Here is an 18545-nt window from a genome sequence, read left to right as displayed (position 1 = left end):
ACGAGAGACGGAGCCGTCGACGAAGCAAAAGGTGAAGGAAGAGAAAGCTGAAGGATCTGGTGAAGTCGAAATCGGTCGAAGCTCTTGAGGCAGACGAAGGCAAAGGAGGCTTGTATCTTACGTAGGTGCTTAGATAAGCGTCACGTGATTTATCAAATGGGCTGACTAATGGTAAATTCAGCCCGATAAGGCTTAGTGCGTCGAAAAGTTTTTCCGTTGTTTCTCCGCCGGTTTTTCCGAGACGGCTAGGTTTCCTTTTTTAGAAACACGGAGCTTATAAATAGAAATTTGTGGCTTATATTGGGCGCTTGTCAATTAATTAACGACGGCTTAACACAACAGCAGCTGGGCTGGTTCAGCTGGTAGCCAGACAGTTTCCGCGCCCCTTGATCCAGGCCCAGGATTGAAACAAGATTTCACGTTGGTCTCACACAGAAAAGGGGCAAACTCTAGCGGCAAACGCTCTACGCAGTAAAAGCTTCTGTTTCGAAACTGCCTCGAACTTGAGATACCCTGTAGAGGGCCAGGGATAGGGACTTATCATGTTGGAAAAAGGCATCTCCAGAGGATCAATGCTGAATGCAAGATACGCCATCTCCCTCTTGAGCCGGACTCGGAGGCCATGCGAGAAATCGCAGCTCTTTTTGGCATGCACAGCACCTCGACTGTTCCATTCCAACGCTGTTGGCGATACTTTCCAGGGGGCATTGCTTGGGAAGATATCTCCAGCATGTAAGGCTCTGTCGCTATACTTCAACCGGTATACACTGATAACACCATACAGCAATTTTTCCTTACACCGCTGGCTGGTGGCTGCACCTTGACAAAGAACAGCGCGCTGCGCGGTACATTGAGTTTGATTTTGATCGCTTGTGTGAAAAGGTTCTTTCACTCTGCCCTTCTGCTACCTCTATTAAAAACTTTCAGAAGATAGAGGGCGGGTTTAGCAAAGTATTCATTATCGAAACCAATAATGACAAGAATGTTGTTGTCAAGCTTCCTACTTCTACTGCTGGATCAGCAAGGCATATCACGAATTCTGAAGTTGCTACTATGACATACTGTAAGGGATAAAGTAGCATATTCTACTCAATATCCTAGTACTAATAGATATGGGTAGTGAAATGCAATACGCAAATTCCAATTCCAAATATTCTAGATTGGAATGATGACCCGGCCAATCCTATAGGGAGTGCATATATTATAATGGAACATGCCGGTGGTGTTCTACTCCAAAAAGCATGGATAGATATGCCGGTAGACAAAAAAATAAAGTGTACTGGATCAATCTGTACAAGCATTTTTCCAATAACGAAACTTGACTTTCCAGCCTATGGCAGCCTTTATTTTTCTGATTCACCTTTCCTGGACGCTGGCTCAAAGCAGAAGTTAGATGCTGACCATCGATATTGTATTGGGCCGCATTGCAGAAGCAGCACCTACCGGGACTACAATGTTGGTGAGTCAAGATACTACAGGTTTGAAAAGCCAAACAGAGGCCCATGTAAGTAAACCTTCCTCTTAATCTCATCATTCAGCCAGTTAACTATATGTTCCTAGGGGGTACTCTATCATCTTACGCGTCTGCTTTGGTCGACTCTGGGCTTGCTAGACTACCACCACCTCACCAACCTCTTCGCCTACAACAGCAAGCCACATACCAAGGTTCCATTGATAGACATGTGGAGCTTCTCAAGACGGCCCAAAATGTTTTCCCTCATCTCATCCAGCATCCGGATATTCAAGCTAGTGCATCACCCACCCTCTTCCACCCAGATCTTCACAAAAGAAATATTTTTGTCTCCCAGGATGATCCTACAATTGTGACTGGAATCATTGATTGGCAAGCAGCGAGTATTGAGCCAGCATTCTATTATGCAGATGAGGCACCTGATTTCGCCAAATTTCCCGCTGAAGGATTATCAGACTCTTCGGAAGAGTCTCTTTGCTATCAGTCATATGAGGTAGGATTAGCCCTACTAGCACCTCGCCTCGGCGCAACCAGGAAGATTGACGAGACCCTCCTCCGGCCATTTCGTTATTGTCATCGCACATGGCGGGACGGGTTTGTTCCATTTACTTATGAATTGATGAGGTTGAGAGACTCGTGGACAACGCTTGGTTTTCAGAATGACTGTCCTATTCCGGCCATGGGAGCAGAAGAGAAGAGCTTCTATAAAGAACAGCTTGATATATACGATGGAATGTTGGAGATTAGACGAGATATAATTGAAATATTGGGGGTCGAGGAAGACGGCTGGGTGCCTGCAGAGCGCTGGGAGGAGGTAAAGAAGGCACATTAAGTTTTGTACGAGGCTGCTATGGATCCACTAGAAAGTGATGGGGATCGCCAGGAGCTTCGAACAATGTGGCCGTTTGATCAATGCCAACCTCAAGATCAAAGTCACTCAAGGAAACATTAATACATAAGGACAATAACTGATGGCATGAATTATAGTTTTGTAATCTGTACGATAGTATTAGAGAATAAGAGCGTCATATCTCATGAAAATACAGTATATGTACAAAATGCATATCGTCTGGTAAATGACGGGGATCTCAATAGCCACATGACAAGAATAATCTGCCTCCAAACCAATTCATCATACACCCAAATAAAGCTCCAAAACACCAACCGCTAAATGAAATGAGAATTAACTATTTAATACCATGTGCTCCCAGAAATCAGCAGAAAATCTTATAAATTTTCTTCCAAGCCGGCCACTGCTCCCTATACTGTCTTTCCTCAGCGATCAAGTCACCAATATCCAGGTCCCGCCGGCCAGTCTTCAAATCCATATCTTTAGCCCTTACTATAGAGGTCCTAAACCATATCTTGTAAGGAATATAGAAAACTAGCACGATTGGAGCCGCAAGATAAACTGAGAACCAATTCTGCGTATGTCCCTTGGCAGACTTATCCTTCAAGTCAACAGGGAAAAGGCCAACCCAGAATTGGGCAATAAGAACTAGCATGTTGAAAACGAGGCCAACGTAAGAGCCTATCAAGCCGGGCTGAGAGCGAAAGGTAAGCTCATCTAGCGAATGGCCCTGTGCATGCCATCCCCGGCGGAACCGGATATGTGCTAGACAGATAGAAGACCAGGTCATGATAGCTGAAAGGCCAGAGATGGCAATCATCCAAGTAAATGCTTCATCACGGTGGCTGGATCCAGCCAAGAAAGATAGCATTCCTGCCACGAATGCAACTCCAACTGCAAAAATGGGCCTTCCTCGGCGGTCGATATATGCCAGGAAACGGGGTGCTTGGTTTTGTTCTGCAAGCGCTGCCAAGGTACGTGAGGACCCGTATATTGCTGAGTTCCCAACGCTGAGAACTGAGATCATAATAACTGCATTCATCACTGAGTCCAAGCCAGTAATTCCAGCATTTCTAATGGATATGACAAACGGAGAGGCCTTGGATTGCGTGGAAGTTGCATCTGACCCGGGTCTCAGAAGGTGTTGATCGGTATATGGAACGAGAAGGCCAACCATTGTCAAAGCTATAATGTAGAAGAGCGCAATCCGCCAAAAGACCTGTTTTACAGCCGTAGGGAGGGATTTTCGCGGATTAGTAGCTTCAGCAGCAGCGAGTCCGACCAATTCAGTGCCCGTGAAGGCAAATGCAGCATTAACAAAACAGCTGCATAGACCCTTGAGGCCATGGTGAAAAGCTCCCGGATCACGCCAGTACTTGCCGCCAATATAGCTCCCTTCAGGCCCACCAGCGATATTAAGCACGATACCGAGAATTCTAAATAGGTTAGCAACCTGCGTCAAAATTCTTGTTTGAGTGGCACTCACATATATCCCACTACAGCAACAACTTTAACAATCGAGAAAATAAACTCCGCTTCTCCATACCCTCGTACACCAAATAGATTGATCGCAAATATTAAAATATAGAAAATGGTCACCCAAAGAGCAGGCGAGAGGGAGGTCGACCAATAAGACACTGTAACAGAAGCAGCCACGATCTCCAGCGGAAATACAACAAGCCATTGTAGAGCATAATTCCAGCCCATCGCAAACCCCCATGCAGGGTCTAAAAAGCGAGTAGAGTAGGCTGAGAATGAGCCGGCGACTGGAAAGAGGACGGCCATCTCTCCCAGTGCATGGACAGTGGAATAGATCATCACACCAACGAGTAGGAATGCAATCAACACCGAAGCAGGGCCACCTGTGGCCAGTGATTTACCTGAGCCAACGAATAAGCCAGTTCCTATAAGCTCAAGAGAATAAGCATTTCAATTTAATGTACTGCCAGCAAGAAATACCACATACCTATAGAGCCTCCGATAGCGATCATTTGCAGGTGCCTGCCATGTAATCTGCGTTTCAGAGGTGAGTTTGCTGTCGCTGCTGCGGCTCCAGCAAGATCAAAGGCTTTGCGGTCAGAGAACGCCGACGTCCTTGTAGTGAGCTGTGCATCCGGATCGCGCTTGAAGCCATCTACAAACCACCGTAGAAAGGTGGCCGGTGCGCTTGGCCTGCGCCCACCCTCTTCGATGAGAGGCGTTTCTATGGCGACTCCATGGAGATGGCGGGGAATGTAACCTGGAGGCGGCTGGTAATATGGATATGAGTGCGAACGAGGCACTTCAATATCAAACGTCGATTCGGGACGGCGAGCAGTTGAAACAGATGCGCTTCGAGCGCCAAAGTCGTCTCGATATCTATAAGACATAGCGGAAGTGACGAGCAAGATGCAAACCTTGCTTTAGTTACGGATGGATGGCTTGATCCGATATTTCCAAGACGGAAACCATCACAGCGACTTTAGTTATCTTGACAGCAATAATATCGGTTTTAAGAATGGATCAAAATTGCCGGCTTTAAAGGGAGTCCCGGATGCGCCTCCTCATGGATATGTATCTCGTCGTCCGAACGAACAGAACAGAATTTTCCTTGACGGCAAACAACCTATTTTTGAAACAACGTAAGAACGATCGCCAAAAACAGAACCAGAGAAAACGCACGGGGGCGAAGGGAGACTCTTAAAACAATCTCCCTGGTAGACAAGGCCGAACTAACGCTGAATCGACGGTTCAGCCCCCCTCGTTGCCCAGTCGCGGAACCAAGAAGAGACCAAGGCCTTGTAGGATAATCTCTGGCTAACCCCTAGATGCGGACTGAAGCGCCGGGGGGACTATAATAGTAGCTGGCCAACCGGAGAAACAACAAGGAGGGACCCTGGTTTATTCGCTGGCAGTTCGGCCGATGAAAGCCATTATTCACAGAAGCGCTCTAGATAGCTGGCTGACGAGTTTCGAGGATGTCCGATTTATTTATATCCGGCCAAACTGCCACAGTTTCGAACTCACTCTTTCCCGTCGTCGACATGTTGCACAGCATTAGTTTCGATTCGACACGAGGCCGGGATCCAAAGATGGGCGTGCCAGGGGGTGAGCTCCAACTTCGCAAGTTGGGCGTGTCAGTTGGTGAGTTCAACGGCGAAACTTCGTATAAGCTTAAAGAGTGCATGGATACAGCTTGACATTTGGACCGAAGAAGCGGCTTAGAGCCTTTCTTAGCGACACCTGATGACCATTTGTTGGCTCGGCTGTCTTCTCTCTCCGCAGAGACTCGGTTGCTTCTCGTATGCTGATTGACGGTGGATGAGAATATCCAACTCCTTTGTTGGTCTGCTGGTTGTTTCTCATCGAATCGGCGTCCTGGCCGGTAACCTATTAAGCTCGTATTCCTTTCTGCATGAGCTGGCCCAAACTAACTAACAAGTAGTGGATACGGACCGTCCAACCTCTCATAATCTCAAGACATCGTCTGCAGCCGCCGAAGTACCGTTTCGGACGGTCCTTAAATTGCCTTGTTCCGTTTTATAGAAGGGGCCATAATAGCTAGCCATATACTCCGTGCAGAGTACTTTGTGTACTCCATACTAACCCTCCACACTTATCGACAAAGGGAAAGGGAAAGATAGGCCCCGGAGCCATTTGCGTAAGGTACCCACAAGCTATCCGGGTTAGCGGTGCTAAAGTGCCATTCACTTATCTGACGCCCTTACACGGTCTAAGGGAAGTAAGGTGAGAATATGTTGGACATGGCGGACCAATCTCATGCCAGGTTTCTGCCTTGTAGAACATGAGAATCCGCAGTCTTTACCCCTGAATATCCCAGCAACAAGCAGTTTTGGATGCTATTTTGCCCATAAACTGGTTCTGCACAGAAACATTCGCTAAACGGAGGGGTAGCATTTGGTGGTGTCGCCAATATTCTCCGAGCTGATTCGATTGCATGCGTAATCTCCCTATGCGCCATTCAAAACACAACCACCAGCCGAGCCACGAACAATCCTGCTCAATATGAGAACATTGGTGTGGGAGATCTATAGATGTTCGAGTTGGATGCCCCATATAAATAACCATGCGGACCAGATGGTCAAGGATTGACCCCCTATCCACAATAAACGAGTCCATGCCATTAGTACCATTCATTATAATAACCATTATCCACCAAATTCAAGACCCGAATCCTCCCGGCCCATCAGTCGGAATGTGGGATGTCGACAGGATTGAAATAGGCAGGAGATTGTACATCCTAAACAAAAATCAGGAACAAACCCATGTCCTTTCCCAACTCGAGATGGCTAACAGAAGAACCCTACCATCGCCGTTAGCGCTCAGTGATTTGATATCTGTCGTCTGCGGTCTATCGTCTGTTGTTCTGTTGTTGTTCTGCTGTTGAAGTCCAAAAACGGCCAAAAGGGGATGGCGGATTAATTATATCCCGTAACTGTCCTTTGCTTAGTCATCCTATCTATTTAAGGTTCTATAGCCAATGAGGAAGAGGCCAATGCCAGCTGGCAGATTAATAATATTTAAACATGCAAATGGCATGTCAACGGTGATAATGAAGCTCATTCCTCAACAAGATACAAGCAGAAGCAGTCGTTAAATCAATATCCATTATCAAACGCCGGAAACCTATCACTACATATACCATCGTCCCTATTCGACCAGCACTTGGTCTAAGATTCTATATTTTCCTCTTTTTTGATTATGTTATCGTCAGCCAGCACTTCACGGAAGAAGTGCCATTTAGATGTTTGGCAACACTCCGGCCCATTTGTTTATGTTAGAGTCTAGCATCGGCAATGCCTTGTCTGCAACCTATCAGTTTGTTAGCATTGGCTCTCTTCCCGGAGAATGATATAAAAAGATTGACGAACTTTGAACCCAAGGGAGACGGTTTCGCCGTACCATTCTCGTATGAAGGCTCTATTACTTTCATCAACAGCCTCTAGGCCAGCCATATACACGGGCCAATGCATGGCTAGCCTTCCAATTCCCTTCGCATGTCTCCTTGCTAATGATAGGATACAGTGCGCGGCAGTCCGTACATGTGAAGGCGAGTGGTGTGTTGCCTGATGTCCACTGATGGCAACCCTATGCAGGTATATTATAGTTGCTTGTTCATGGGCTCTGATGCATGCTATGCTTTCCAGCAATGTGCCGTTCTCAGGAATATTGGGTATACCTTCGAACCAGAAGGCTGATTCCCATGATGCCAGCTTATCTTCTAATCCTCGACGGATACCCTCCTCTTCTCTTGCTGATATACCATGGCTTATTGCGTTGTGGAACAAATTAATATCTGCTTTGATGCTCATTAATTCAGACCAGGCATGGCGGATATTGTTAAAGTGGGCATGGGCCTTTGTAAGTCCTGAGTTAATCGTTGGAGATGTAAAAGGTAACTGTTGCCCGTTGGCAGCATACGCTTCACTGTAAGGGCTGCGGCGTTTCACTATTCCTTCATTTGTGGACATTGCGCCCACAACATCAAGGTATTCCATCAGAGAGACGAGGAAGCATTTAAACGATTGGTCCAAAGGGTCGGCTTGTCCGTGTGATTTAAGTGAATCGAAAATATCCCGGGCACCTGTTAGATGCACTTTCCAGTTTTCTGTCTGTGAATCTAACATCTGTTCAGAAGTGTGAGCCACAGATAATTATCAAATGAGACGATGGACAATTTACCTCAAAGATGCATAAAAGCAAACAAGTTGCGAAATCCGCGAGTCTGAACTGGCATTCGGGATTACTCCAGGCTTGCCCGAGAGACTGAACTATCTCTCCATATGCGTTCATGGCATGGTGGAGATGTACCGATCTATCCTGCCCCGCCGTTGTATTTGCAAGGTGAAGTGCCCCCACAGCACTCATTGCCCGTGAGAGCGTTCTAGACGTACATGCATAATGTGGGAACATGCTTCTGAACGGATTCGAGTGATATGGGGTTTCGTGTATGGCTAGAAACGTAGGCGCCGTATCCACGAAGTAAGGGTAATATATTGCTTCGTCAAAGCCCAGTGTTCCGTTTTGCGAGTAGTTCGCTTTTATATCAATTGATCGCATATAGTTGCTGTTGGCCTTTGGCACTCCCCGGGCGTTGTTGGCCCCTTCTTGACTTGAGGTAGGTATCGGCGGTGATTGCATGTATACCTTGAAAGTAGCGTTTCGATGAGCACCGTCACACTCTACACCGCGCTTGATGCAGTTCAAACAAGCCGGGTCCGTCTCGTCACACTTGACATGTCTCTTTTTGCATGTCGAGCAGCCTGAGAACCCACGCTGATGCCACTTTCTTGTCCGTTTCTTGCTTGAGTTGTCGCTGCTCGAATCCATGTCTCCGTTGAAGGGGACGTATGTATGGATGTTGAATGGCAAGTGGGCGGTGGTCGAGGTGTCGAATGGGCGTATGGAGGTGAAAGTAAAGCGAATGAATTAACTATAGAATCATGATTCCAAAGGGTTTTGAGGCAGGGGTATGATCGGTATTATATCCTTCATGAATATATGAGATCCACGGGTCATTCCCACGGATGCACTGGCATCATGTGCCTTTATAGAGACCCATACTAGAGATCCATCTCCATGGCGCCCCCCCCTCCCCCTCCTTCATGGCCAGATTTTCCCAAACAAGGCTCACCGTATCATGCACGGTTATGTACGTATGCCGCGACGAGCCAGTAAGTCACTTAATTCCAGTCCACCCCTTTGAGACGACTGATGGAATCAATGGAATCCCCGTTGGCAAAGATGGGGCCAAGCAGAGTATATCCGTTAAGACGAGGGATAATTGCTATGCCATGGCTAGTAGGAGTTTATCTCCACTGAGTATACGGATATTTGTCCTGGCCAGGGGTATGTATGCATAAGTTCCATGTAGACTAGTTTCGTCACCTTCTTCAGGCGCAGGGCAAGTAACTCGCTAACTGCCTTTTATGGAGGTGGATGCTTCTTCATTTCTTCTTCACGAGGCTAGCCTTCAGCGATCCTCGTGGCAAACAGGGGCTTATTATGACTTGGGGCAGGGGTTGAAAAAAAGGGTCTCTGCATGGCTGGTGGGTATCATCGACCCGCGCATGTCTGATATCCTGATATGCGGTGAAAGCAAGCGTGATATCAGGTTAGGGGGCCAGGCTGGTTGGCCAGCGTGACGCCGGGGATGGCCATGGCAGGGCTGATTCTGTTAGCGTTGAAACCTCATGCAGCAGGTAAGACACAGCCAACTGTCCGGAGAGAGGCATCTGAGGCTGGCGGGAGACGATAGCTGGATAAGGGACGGCAGGGCAGTTTCGTCGTCGGCGTCTGGTGGGGAAGCTGGGGTGATGAGGCTGGGATGGAGAAGGAGAGTGGACTTGTTGCTGATCTATACTGGTTGACTGGAGTCACTAAGTGAGCTAGCCAGCTAACCAGATAACCAGTCAGTCTAGGGAGACAGCTAGTTAAAAGCAGCCGAAGGCCAATGAGACAGTCGATACTGGTGTGCGTGAGTTGGTGGCTTCGTCTTCATCCTGATTTTTCTCTTGCATCGGGGGCCGAAGCCGTCGTAACTATGGAGTAGGTATCTACGTATAGCTGCGGCTGCGTCTACGCCTGTCTCGTCCAGAGCCACTGCAGTTACGTGTTACATTGGCGTACATTAAGTAACTAAATAACTAGCCCAGCTGTGCGGACGGACGAAGGATAAATATCACGTCACATCGTCTCTTTCTTCGATCATTTCGGTGTGCGAGAATGGAATGTGCTCGATAGGGCGTGATAGGTTTAATAATAATGCATGGCCAGCAGCAGCAGCTGAAAGACAGCTCTCGATGCCATTCGTGCTGTAGCAATGCCGTCTAGACTAGCTACCGAGCTAGACGAGTAAACAAAGTATCGTATCCTTACCCCTGAACATGCGGCCTTGGGTTCAAGCGGATAAGTCTTGTCCACAACTTCACACCTTAATTATCCAGAGACGCGGTCCCCCCAGCTGGGACTTGACCAGTTTTGGTTATTGATTGATCCTTCGAGAGCGAATACGCTGCTTCCTACCCAGCATCCAGTGGCGCGGCGTTGTGTTTCGAGACAGCATTTAGTAAACCAGTCAACTGTGCCGTATGCAGCCCTTGCACCTGGGGCTGTTCTTCGAAGTAACGTTGCATAAGTAGCCTCTGGCTTGGATACATGAACTTTGATGAAGCCTTGCATCAGCAGCAACGCAGTTGAGTTAGTTCTGGCTTGTTGGCTAGCCGGTTGAACAACCTAGCTTCCGCTGCACCGAAGAGTTACGATGCCGCAGAGAAGATGGAGTTTCAGGCAGTAAAACCGCAGGGCCCTCATTCGGGCCGTACTCCGTCAGTTCTTCTCGTCACCTAACTGATCATAGAGTCAGTAAGTAAACACCCACGGCAATCTCCGGCCCTGAAATCGTCTTGCTTTTTCCCTTCTTCTGCTTCTTCTTCTTCCTTTTCATGCAGGGAGCACACGTTGCTTTTTACCCAGTTGGTGGTAACTAGACGCATTGGAAACTCGAGCAGCAAGGCTTTCTTGGTAGCCTCAGGCCGCAAGTTTAGAGAATACTCCGTAAACATGTCTAGACGGGCAGCATCCTCGGTCTCCCCACATCACTAGTTACTGACAACGGTCCATCAAGGCTGGTCCGGCATCCCTACATGCCATGTGAGAGACGGCGTGCAAGTCAAGCGAGTTTCTGGATAGTAGGATCGGATAATAGTGAAAGCTGGGCCTTTGAACACCCACTATCACGAAGCGTCAATAACTGGGGCAGCAGTTAACGGCAAGACTGGATACTGTTTAGTTATGCACTGAGCAGACGCATCTCCGGCCATGAATTCCGCCAATAGCCAGCGTTGAGGATATGAGTTTCAGCCCTGACTTTCCTCTAAGCGAGGACGACGAATCAGACTGTATAGCAGCTGGAGTGTCCGTACCATCCGTAGTAACGCTCTCTCAGGCCGGTTTCGTCTTCCTCTTTTTCAGCATCTGGTCAAATGACGATATAAAACGGCCCCATCTGCTGTGACTGGGCCAGAGACTTTCGGCGTAGCACAGCGTCAGCCGCCGTATTCTGATATGCCACCCATCTCAGATCATCATGGAGATCCCGATTGAATCACGGATGGGACAGCCGCAAGAAAGGGCCGGCTCGGTCCACAGGTGTAACTTGGTTAAGCTTATACCTCTGTCTCTCTTCCTTGTCTCCTTTGCCTCTGCACCGTTGAGTCTGTTTGCGTCTCCAAGGTGGCGACTGCTTGTATATATAAGGGGATATATAGTTACCTGGTCGTAGTCGTATAGCCAGGGACTCCATATAGACAGTTCAGAGTCCATGCAGGATAGCGAGAGCACCCGTAGTAGACGCCCGCTGCATGTCCATATCCATGTCTGTCTCCCGCTGTGCAACCGTTCAACTGCCCATCATGTACTCCGTCATGTCCTCTGTATATCCCATCCTGCCATCCCGTCTTCAACCTCGTCGCCAACCTGGTCCTCGTCTTCAACTTCGTCCTCGTCGTCCCTCGACTGCTCCACGACAGCAACCGCCAGCTGCCGATCAAGCCAGACATTCAGCAGCCCAAGAGCAAGGCCGCCAGCTGGCCAGCGAGCTAAGCTAGACAATAACAAACAAGATAAGCTTGTTGTCCCTTGGCTTCTGCTGCGCGCACTCAGTGGCCCAACCCGGCGCTCGCATGCAGCTCCCGTTGGACGAAGCAGCCAGGAAGCGAAGCCTCTCGTCCTTTTCCACGGATCGATGCCTTCTCTTCCTATGAGCCCGTCCTGGTGAAGGCCGTCCTCTGCTCTTCGTCGTCTTCTAGTCTATCGGTCTATAAGCATGAATAACACATAACTAACACCAGCTTGGCGTCTTCCTGCTACAAAGAAAGAAAAGAAAAGAAAAGAAAAAAAAAACGAACAACATCGCGGACTTTCTCGTCCCCCCCTTAAAAAATAAAATATAAGAAAAATACTCAAGCCAGCGACCAGCCTCACCTCACGCCTCTTTTCTTCTTCTCTGCTGCTCCGGCTGTTCCTCTCTATATCTACGCCCTTCCCTCTCGTTCATGCTCGTCCATGGTCGCTCCTCTCGGCCACCTTTCATGCAAGCGGGATCAGGGTAAGCGTCTCGTCTGCCCGGCATAGCGATGGAGGCGACATGGGCACCGCCAGACAGCCCCTCCTACACGGCCTTCTTCGACGCAGCGCGGCAGGGCACCGTCGACGAGATTCGGGCAGCGTACACCGGCGAGATCGATATCAATGCGCTGCAGGGCGACGGGTTCGAGGGCATGGCCGCCCTGCACCTGGCGTGCTTCCACAACGGCGACGTCGAGGTGGTCCGCTTCCTGCTCGACCACGGCGCGGAGGTCAACATCCTCGACCGAGACCGCGCGGGAAACTCGTACCCGCTGCACTGGGCGGCCAACAGGGACCGCGCCGACATCGTGAAGCTGCTGCTGGACAGGGGCGCTGAGAAGAGCCGGAAGGGCTTCGACGGGCGGAATGCGCTCGGCATGGTGCTGTACTACTCGCTCTCGCCGCGCAAGGTCGAGCCCAAGCAGATGGAGACCATCCAGGTCCTGCTTGACCACGGCTTCTCGGTCGATGAGTCTGGCATGGTATGCTTCTTATCATCATGCTGCTCATTTCTTTCTTTTCTATCTTTCTTTTCCTTCCGTTCTTTCTTTTCGTTGTTGTGTTCTTTCTACTGTTTGTTCGGATCCTAACGAGGCCGTGAACCAAGCTATTCGAGGCAGTCCTCTCGCGCGACCAGCATCTCATCAAGTTCCTGCTCGACAACGGAGGATCCGTAAACCCGCCGTCTCCCAAGGACCCGTCCCTCCTCGGACACGCTGCCGGATTCACGGACTACGAGACCGTCAAGTTCCTCCTTGACAATGGCGCCGTCCTGGACAACCCCACAGACGGCAGCCCCAGCTCCGTCCTGGTCAGCGCAGCCTCGACGGGGGACCCCTCCGTCGTCAAGCTGCTGCTGGAGAGCGCAGACCCAGAGATCGTCAGAAAGTCCAGCAGGGCCATCAGTGCTGCTGCGGCCTCAGGCCATCTCAAGGTCGTCGAGATGCTGCTGGCTTCCAACATGAGTCTCGACGGTGACTGCGCCCTCGGATACCAGTCTCCCCTTCACGCTGCCTGCTTCACCGACCAGCCTTCCCCAGAGCTCGTCAAGTTCCTGCTCAGTCAAGGCGCCAGCGTAAACTCTCTGGACGATCGACTCAATACCCCACGTACGTAACCTTCACCGTTTTATGTCAAAAGTCTTTGGTCGTTTTGTTCCCGCTTTTAACATTTCATTAGTACACTTGCATGTTTCCACGTCCCAACCGGATGAAAAGGTAGTCCAGCTCCTACTGGATGCCGGCGCAGATCTATCAGCCAGAAACACAAACGGCGAAACGCCGCTGCTCAGAGCAGTGTCCGCGCTACATTGTCACTACCAACAAGGAAACCCACACGACCCCCAAGGCAGCGCCTTCATAGTTCTCCTCCGAGGTCTCCTCAGGGCCGGATCCGACATCACAGCCCTTGACCATCTCAACCAAACAGCTCTGCACATCCTAGCATCAAACTCGCCCGCCTGCACGCCCGGTGAATGCCCTGAGAAAGCAGCGCAGGTGCTGCTGGACATGGGCGTGCCTATCGATGCACTCGACAGCAAGGGCCGAACCGCAATAGACATCCTACATGAGAAACACACCATAGAATCCAGGCTGATTCTGCATACCATCGAGAACTACAAGCTACACCAACCTTCCCCTTCTTCGCTATAACATAAACCCAACTCGACACAAGTCGACAATTAAGAGAAAAAAAAGAAAGGTCAAGCAAACCGGCGTGAGCAGGAACACAACAGGAGTTTTATATCGGCGAAAAAAATATATATGGTCTTTTACTGCTTCTAACTTACTACTTACTTACTTAACCTTTTTACCGGACGGGGTTTTTTTTCGATCATGTTTTTACATCTTACATGCACCTTACCTTGCATTGTGGCTTTGGGTCCCAGCTGGACAAGCCTTGTTTATTTTTCGTCTACGTTTTTCCCTTGCCCCCTGACGACATTTTTCTTATGGCTTTCTGTGGGCTCCGTCGATTTCATTATTTATTAATGTAATACCTTACGGGATGACTTAGATTAAACTTTCTTTTTTTTTTTCTAACGAGATTTATGAAATGAGATTCATTTGTTATAGCGCGTCCGTTGTTTATCTACCGTCGTCACAGCGTTGAAGTCCCTTAAGGAGCTGCGCTGACCGGCCCTTCGCCGCCAGGTATTAACTGGTGCGTGCTCGTTAGCTAGATACTCGCCCAATCTAATAATTAAAGACAACTCACCATGCACACATTGTTTCCGTTTAAGAGGATCTTAGAAAGCTTCGTTTGGCCGCCAGAGTAGTCGCTGAAGAAGTTAGCATGAACCGTTCAAAGTAGCTCTGTAGAGTGTACTGTCTGCATACAATTCAGTCACATCCTCGAGCACCATGTCTATACTCCAACGTTAGTCAAATACTCAAACAACCACATCGTCACGAAAGGCAGCTAAGCACTTACTAACATAATCATCGAATCCAAGCAGCGTCCCCGAGAACTCTAGTGTATCAATTAGCAAAAGCATACCACCAACAACTACCAATGTAACTTCTTCAAACACACCTTTATCACCCTTCATAACAACCCATATCTTTGATCCAACGCACTTATCAATCAGCTCTACAGTACCACATCATTAAACCGTCAGTATCTCCTCTAAAGCAGCGGTGCAGGGGGTATTCCACAGCCGGGGGGTTGGGGTCAGCCCACCTAGTGGGAGAAGCTGTGACGCCATGCTGATAGTATATGTTTAAGCCTCGGGTATATCAGCAAAACAACCAGCGTAGGAGCTGTGAGAATGGGTATCTAGCAGTTAAAGCTTCTTTCCCCTTGACAAACTAAAGATCTGCTCGAGTTGTAGGCTTCTTGGTATCTTGTCGACTTGTTCGTTTTCGACGTTTGGGCAAAAGCAAAAAAACATATCACGTGGTGCATCTATGGAAAGAAAGGCGCTAGCCCTAAAATGGAATATTGATGGTATTTGGCTATTCCTACCCCCTACGAGGTTCGAGGATGGAAGATGCTGCTTGGACGGGTCGGTTATTACATAGATGAGAAAATGTATAGGGATAAAGTGTATCGGTAATGTCTACTTTGCTATTATATTTCAAAAACACCCACAACTTTACCAACATCCAACATCCAACAAGACGGAGCCACAACATGATGTCTAGGTAATATAGGCGTGGCTGTTGATATTCCATCTTCACACCTAGAGACTTGCTAACACCCCAATAAGAAGCCATATCATCCATACCACACTCCCGCTCTAGCTAAATATCCCAACACATTTCTCTGACGTTCGGTCAAAGCTGTAGGTTATATCCTGAGGCTCCGTCAAACGCCTGAGCTAAAAGAGTGAGCCCACACCAGTCGCCATTAGGTTGAAGCTGTATATTTGACAAGCTTACTTGAATAAGCTGTCAATATGTTAGCAGGCCGAATGGGCAACGATGATGGTCTGTTGTTCGACGTTTGGCTGCAAAGTAGATTACTGATAACGCCTGGATTGTGTTGGATTACCAGGGACTAAAAGGTCTAATGCCCCAAGGAATATTTGGGTAATGAGTGCGAGTCGTAGTAGCCAATGTAATATTCCAACAGATTGTCTTACCTAAGCCACATGCGTCGTTGAGAATGCCGGATTTAATGACGGATTCTTCCTGTTGTAGCATCCAGGCAACACCTTGGACCTGCCATGCTCGCAAAACTAGGATATCTTGTAGAGTGCAGTTGTATAGATTACCAGCCTAGAGATTGCAAGCAGGAAGTATTCCAGACTTCCAATCGTTGGCTCTCCCTAGCCTTTGGCACTATTTTCTTGTGGGAAGTGCGGCAGGGGGAACAGGCTCGAAGCTTTTAGTGAAGTCTACTGTTGCCGGTGATGTTGCAGTTCCAGCAGGGTTTGTTGTCTTCGTTATAGCAACTTTTGTTTCCTTTGTATAAGGTATGCGGCCCAACCACCTCGCGTGGGCTCATGACACATCTCTCTTGTTGACTTTGCTGATGAATCAGACAACAAATTCGACCCATAGTAAGTTATTGGCACTTTTTGATCATTCGCTGACCATGGTAAATCATGCCGTTAAAGTGGAGTTTTGAAAACGAGACGGTCCTATACGGTGGCTCTAGACGTAGGCAATGTACGTACGTTCCCGAAGGCAGAACCCCATATTCCATCCAGAGCTTCATTTTCATCTACCTCCACCAGGAAGTCGATGTACGTAGTGATCTGTGCATATGCACGCATGTTCCCAAAGGCAGACCCCGGTACTCCATCCAGGTCTTTATTTTCATCTACCGCCGCAGGGGAGTCCATCTTTCATTGCTTTTGCTTTAGCGATGCAACCTTTCATTATCTTGATTGCATTGTTTGGATAACATCCGAGGAGAAACAATATTGGAATATGAATAATTGCCCGTGGGGATAAACGAGAGTAGCGATCTCGAAGCCAATAACATCTAGGGCCAGAGTCAAGGGTCTCTATGCACTCGATCACTCCAACCCAAAATGCAATCATGGAATATATCATGGGGGATCAAGCCATCTTTCGACAGCTTGCAGGTGGCTTGTCGATCAAGTTTGTCGAGTATCTTTTGAGCGCCATGTCATCTATGGCTCTTGGTTATTCAATACATTTAGGTATGATAGCCAATCCTCTTGGGTCGATCAGCGCGTAAACATGATTACTTACCAGGACCGCGGCGGGAGCTGTACCGACGTGGCGACCGTTCGCTGGATGAAATCCGGATGTTGGTATGGGCCAACTCAGTTGGCGCTCCCGCTCTCTCGGTCTTTCTAACGCCTTCCCTTCTCACTCTTCACCTGCTGCACCCCTAGGCAAAGGAACAACGTCCATAAACTCATCAGTAGCATCCCCCCGCCTAATAGAGGCATCCAAACCGTCTTCTCCCCTCTGCTTTTCCCGCCCTAGCTGTTACTGAGCAAAGACCAAGCACATGGCGATAACGCCAGTTCAGACAGCAGTCAGTATATCCGTCCAAGCCATGACTTTTAGTATTCTATATAGACCTTGATAGAATTCTGGCTAGCCGGGGGGCTGGCCTTTCGGGGACCGCTTAATGTTGGACCATAAGGGACAAAAAGGCCCAATGCCCCAAGGATACCTTGGGTAATATGTGTGAGCCTGGCTAAAGTGGAATATCCCAACACGTAATAAGAGCGTGGATATGCTATGAGGGTATATCAAGCGTCCATAGAGGTTTCGAAGCCCAAAAAGCTCGCTGGTAGTCCTTTATAGTCCTAGAGTTCATCGTAGTCGCGGCTAGTAGACACTGATATGGCGTTATTTGCATCGACGGTCAGATCTTCTGCTTCCCGGAAGCCACGCTTGTGAGCTCACTGAATGAGTTGAGCTTGTGAGCTAAAGCTTCCATCTACTGTCCTGAAAAGGGTATAGTTTCAGGAGCGTATGCTTCATTTAAGCCGTAAACGGCCGTTATTTATGAAAAATGGGGTATTTTTGGTAGCAGAGTAGCGAGTTATTGAACGTGAACTCCGCGAGAGGTAAGATATTTTGTAGGAGCCTTTGCTTCATTCAAGTCGTACTCTTGGTTTACTCGAGATGTTCTAGCTCCTTTCCGCAGAGGGGAGTACGTAAAGGAAAAGCTGTTATACAGCAGAGATAATCCAAGTTGTCTTCTCCTGGTTGGAAAGAAACGGAAGTTAAGGTTGGGAAAATGAGCAGCGACAGTTGGTTAAATAGGGGGGTGTTGCCCTGTGAATATTCAGCCAATCACTGCATTCGGAGTGAAGATCACTGCATTTTCATTGGCTGTTGTTATTCACCTTCGATGGTGTGACCTGGTCTAGAACAAATTTGGTCTAGCTCCCATGTGACTGCAGAGCCTCATCGCTTGCAGCGGGTATTTAAACGCCAAAGTCGCCCGCCTGGCGCTTTAAGCTTGGAAAGTCGCTTCATCTGCTTCCTTCACCGAGACATTCACGCCGGAGATGAAAGTACACCTATAGAGCAGATACTTTTGCATTTACGATGTACTTCGCAGTTCCTCTAGCTATGCTCTTGCCTTTTGTCACGAGGAAGATGATGACCACATCTCCCTGTTGACCTTGCTGATACCCCTAGACGATGTTCGTCGAGC

At 48.5% G+C, this 18545-nt stretch overlaps 9 protein-coding genes across 9 annotated transcripts; 3 read left to right on the top strand and 6 right to left on the bottom strand.

The window, feature by feature from the left end:
- Positions 1 to 542: 542 nt before the first annotated feature.
- On the top strand, positions 543 to 2303 carry MGYG_04815 (hypothetical protein; the record flags this gene model as incomplete). Its single annotated transcript, XM_003172178.1, has 4 exons — positions 543 to 732; positions 785 to 1063; positions 1121 to 1504; positions 1561 to 2303. 4 exons carry the CDS (start codon positions 543 to 545, stop codon positions 2301 to 2303), a joined length of 1596 nt encoding a protein of 531 aa, XP_003172226.1.
- A 382-nt stretch (positions 2304 to 2685) lies between these two features.
- MGYG_04814 (hypothetical protein) lies at positions 2686 to 4690 on the bottom strand (the record flags this gene model as incomplete). The annotated part of the gene is made up of 3 exons (XM_003172177.1): positions 2686 to 3757; positions 3808 to 4225; positions 4288 to 4690. The coding sequence occupies 3 exons, from the start codon at positions 4688 to 4690 to the stop codon at positions 2686 to 2688; spliced, it is 1893 nt and encodes a 630-aa protein (XP_003172225.1).
- Positions 4691 to 7061: 2371 nt separating this feature from the next.
- Positions 7062 to 8651, bottom strand: MGYG_04813 (hypothetical protein; the record flags this gene model as incomplete). Its single annotated transcript, XM_003172176.1, has 3 exons — positions 7062 to 7133; positions 7193 to 7948; positions 8004 to 8651. The coding sequence occupies 3 exons, from the start codon at positions 8649 to 8651 to the stop codon at positions 7062 to 7064; spliced, it is 1476 nt and encodes a 491-aa protein (XP_003172224.1).
- An 823-nt stretch (positions 8652 to 9474) lies between these two features.
- On the top strand, positions 9475 to 9999 carry MGYG_04812 (hypothetical protein; the record flags this gene model as incomplete). The annotated part of the gene is made up of 3 exons (XM_003172175.1): positions 9475 to 9523; positions 9743 to 9869; positions 9972 to 9999. The coding sequence occupies 3 exons, from the start codon at positions 9475 to 9477 to the stop codon at positions 9997 to 9999; spliced, it is 204 nt and encodes a 67-aa protein (XP_003172223.1).
- A 260-nt stretch (positions 10000 to 10259) lies between these two features.
- On the bottom strand, positions 10260 to 10885 carry MGYG_09065 (hypothetical protein; the record flags this gene model as incomplete). The annotated part of the gene is made up of 2 exons (XM_003172174.1): positions 10260 to 10495; positions 10702 to 10885. 2 exons carry the CDS (start codon positions 10883 to 10885, stop codon positions 10260 to 10262), a joined length of 420 nt encoding a protein of 139 aa, XP_003172222.1.
- Positions 10886 to 11744: 859 nt separating this feature from the next.
- MGYG_04811 (hypothetical protein) lies at positions 11745 to 12234 on the bottom strand (the record flags this gene model as incomplete). The annotated part of the gene is made up of 3 exons (XM_003172173.1): positions 11745 to 11925; positions 11951 to 12112; positions 12164 to 12234. The coding sequence occupies 3 exons, from the start codon at positions 12232 to 12234 to the stop codon at positions 11745 to 11747; spliced, it is 414 nt and encodes a 137-aa protein (XP_003172221.1).
- Positions 12235 to 12457: 223 nt separating this feature from the next.
- MGYG_04810 (ankyrin repeat protein) lies at positions 12458 to 14101 on the top strand (the record flags this gene model as incomplete). Its single annotated transcript, XM_003172172.1, has 3 exons — positions 12458 to 12931; positions 13057 to 13558; positions 13629 to 14101. 3 exons carry the CDS (start codon positions 12458 to 12460, stop codon positions 14099 to 14101), a joined length of 1449 nt encoding a protein of 482 aa, XP_003172220.1.
- Positions 14102 to 14567: 466 nt separating this feature from the next.
- Positions 14568 to 15156, bottom strand: MGYG_04809 (small nuclear ribonucleoprotein; the record flags this gene model as incomplete). Its single annotated transcript, XM_003172171.1, has 6 exons — positions 14568 to 14609; positions 14667 to 14730; positions 14789 to 14816; positions 14883 to 14921; positions 14985 to 15041; positions 15132 to 15156. 6 exons carry the CDS (start codon positions 15154 to 15156, stop codon positions 14568 to 14570), a joined length of 255 nt encoding a protein of 84 aa, XP_003172219.1.
- A 571-nt stretch (positions 15157 to 15727) lies between these two features.
- MGYG_04808 (hypothetical protein) lies at positions 15728 to 16740 on the bottom strand (the record flags this gene model as incomplete). Its single annotated transcript, XM_003172170.1, has 2 exons — positions 15728 to 15841; positions 16573 to 16740. 2 exons carry the CDS (start codon positions 16738 to 16740, stop codon positions 15728 to 15730), a joined length of 282 nt encoding a protein of 93 aa, XP_003172218.1.
- Between the last annotated feature and the right edge of the window lie 1805 nt (positions 16741 to 18545).

Source organism: Nannizzia gypsea, genomic scaffold (genome assembly GCF_000150975.2).
Source record: "Nannizzia gypsea CBS 118893 supercont1.4 genomic scaffold, whole genome shotgun sequence".
In the NCBI taxonomy this organism is placed as follows: domain Eukaryota; kingdom Fungi; phylum Ascomycota; class Eurotiomycetes; order Onygenales; family Arthrodermataceae; genus Nannizzia; species Nannizzia gypsea.
The sequence above is the reverse complement of the archived record's forward strand: the minus strand, read 5'-3'. Positions and strand labels throughout refer to the sequence as shown.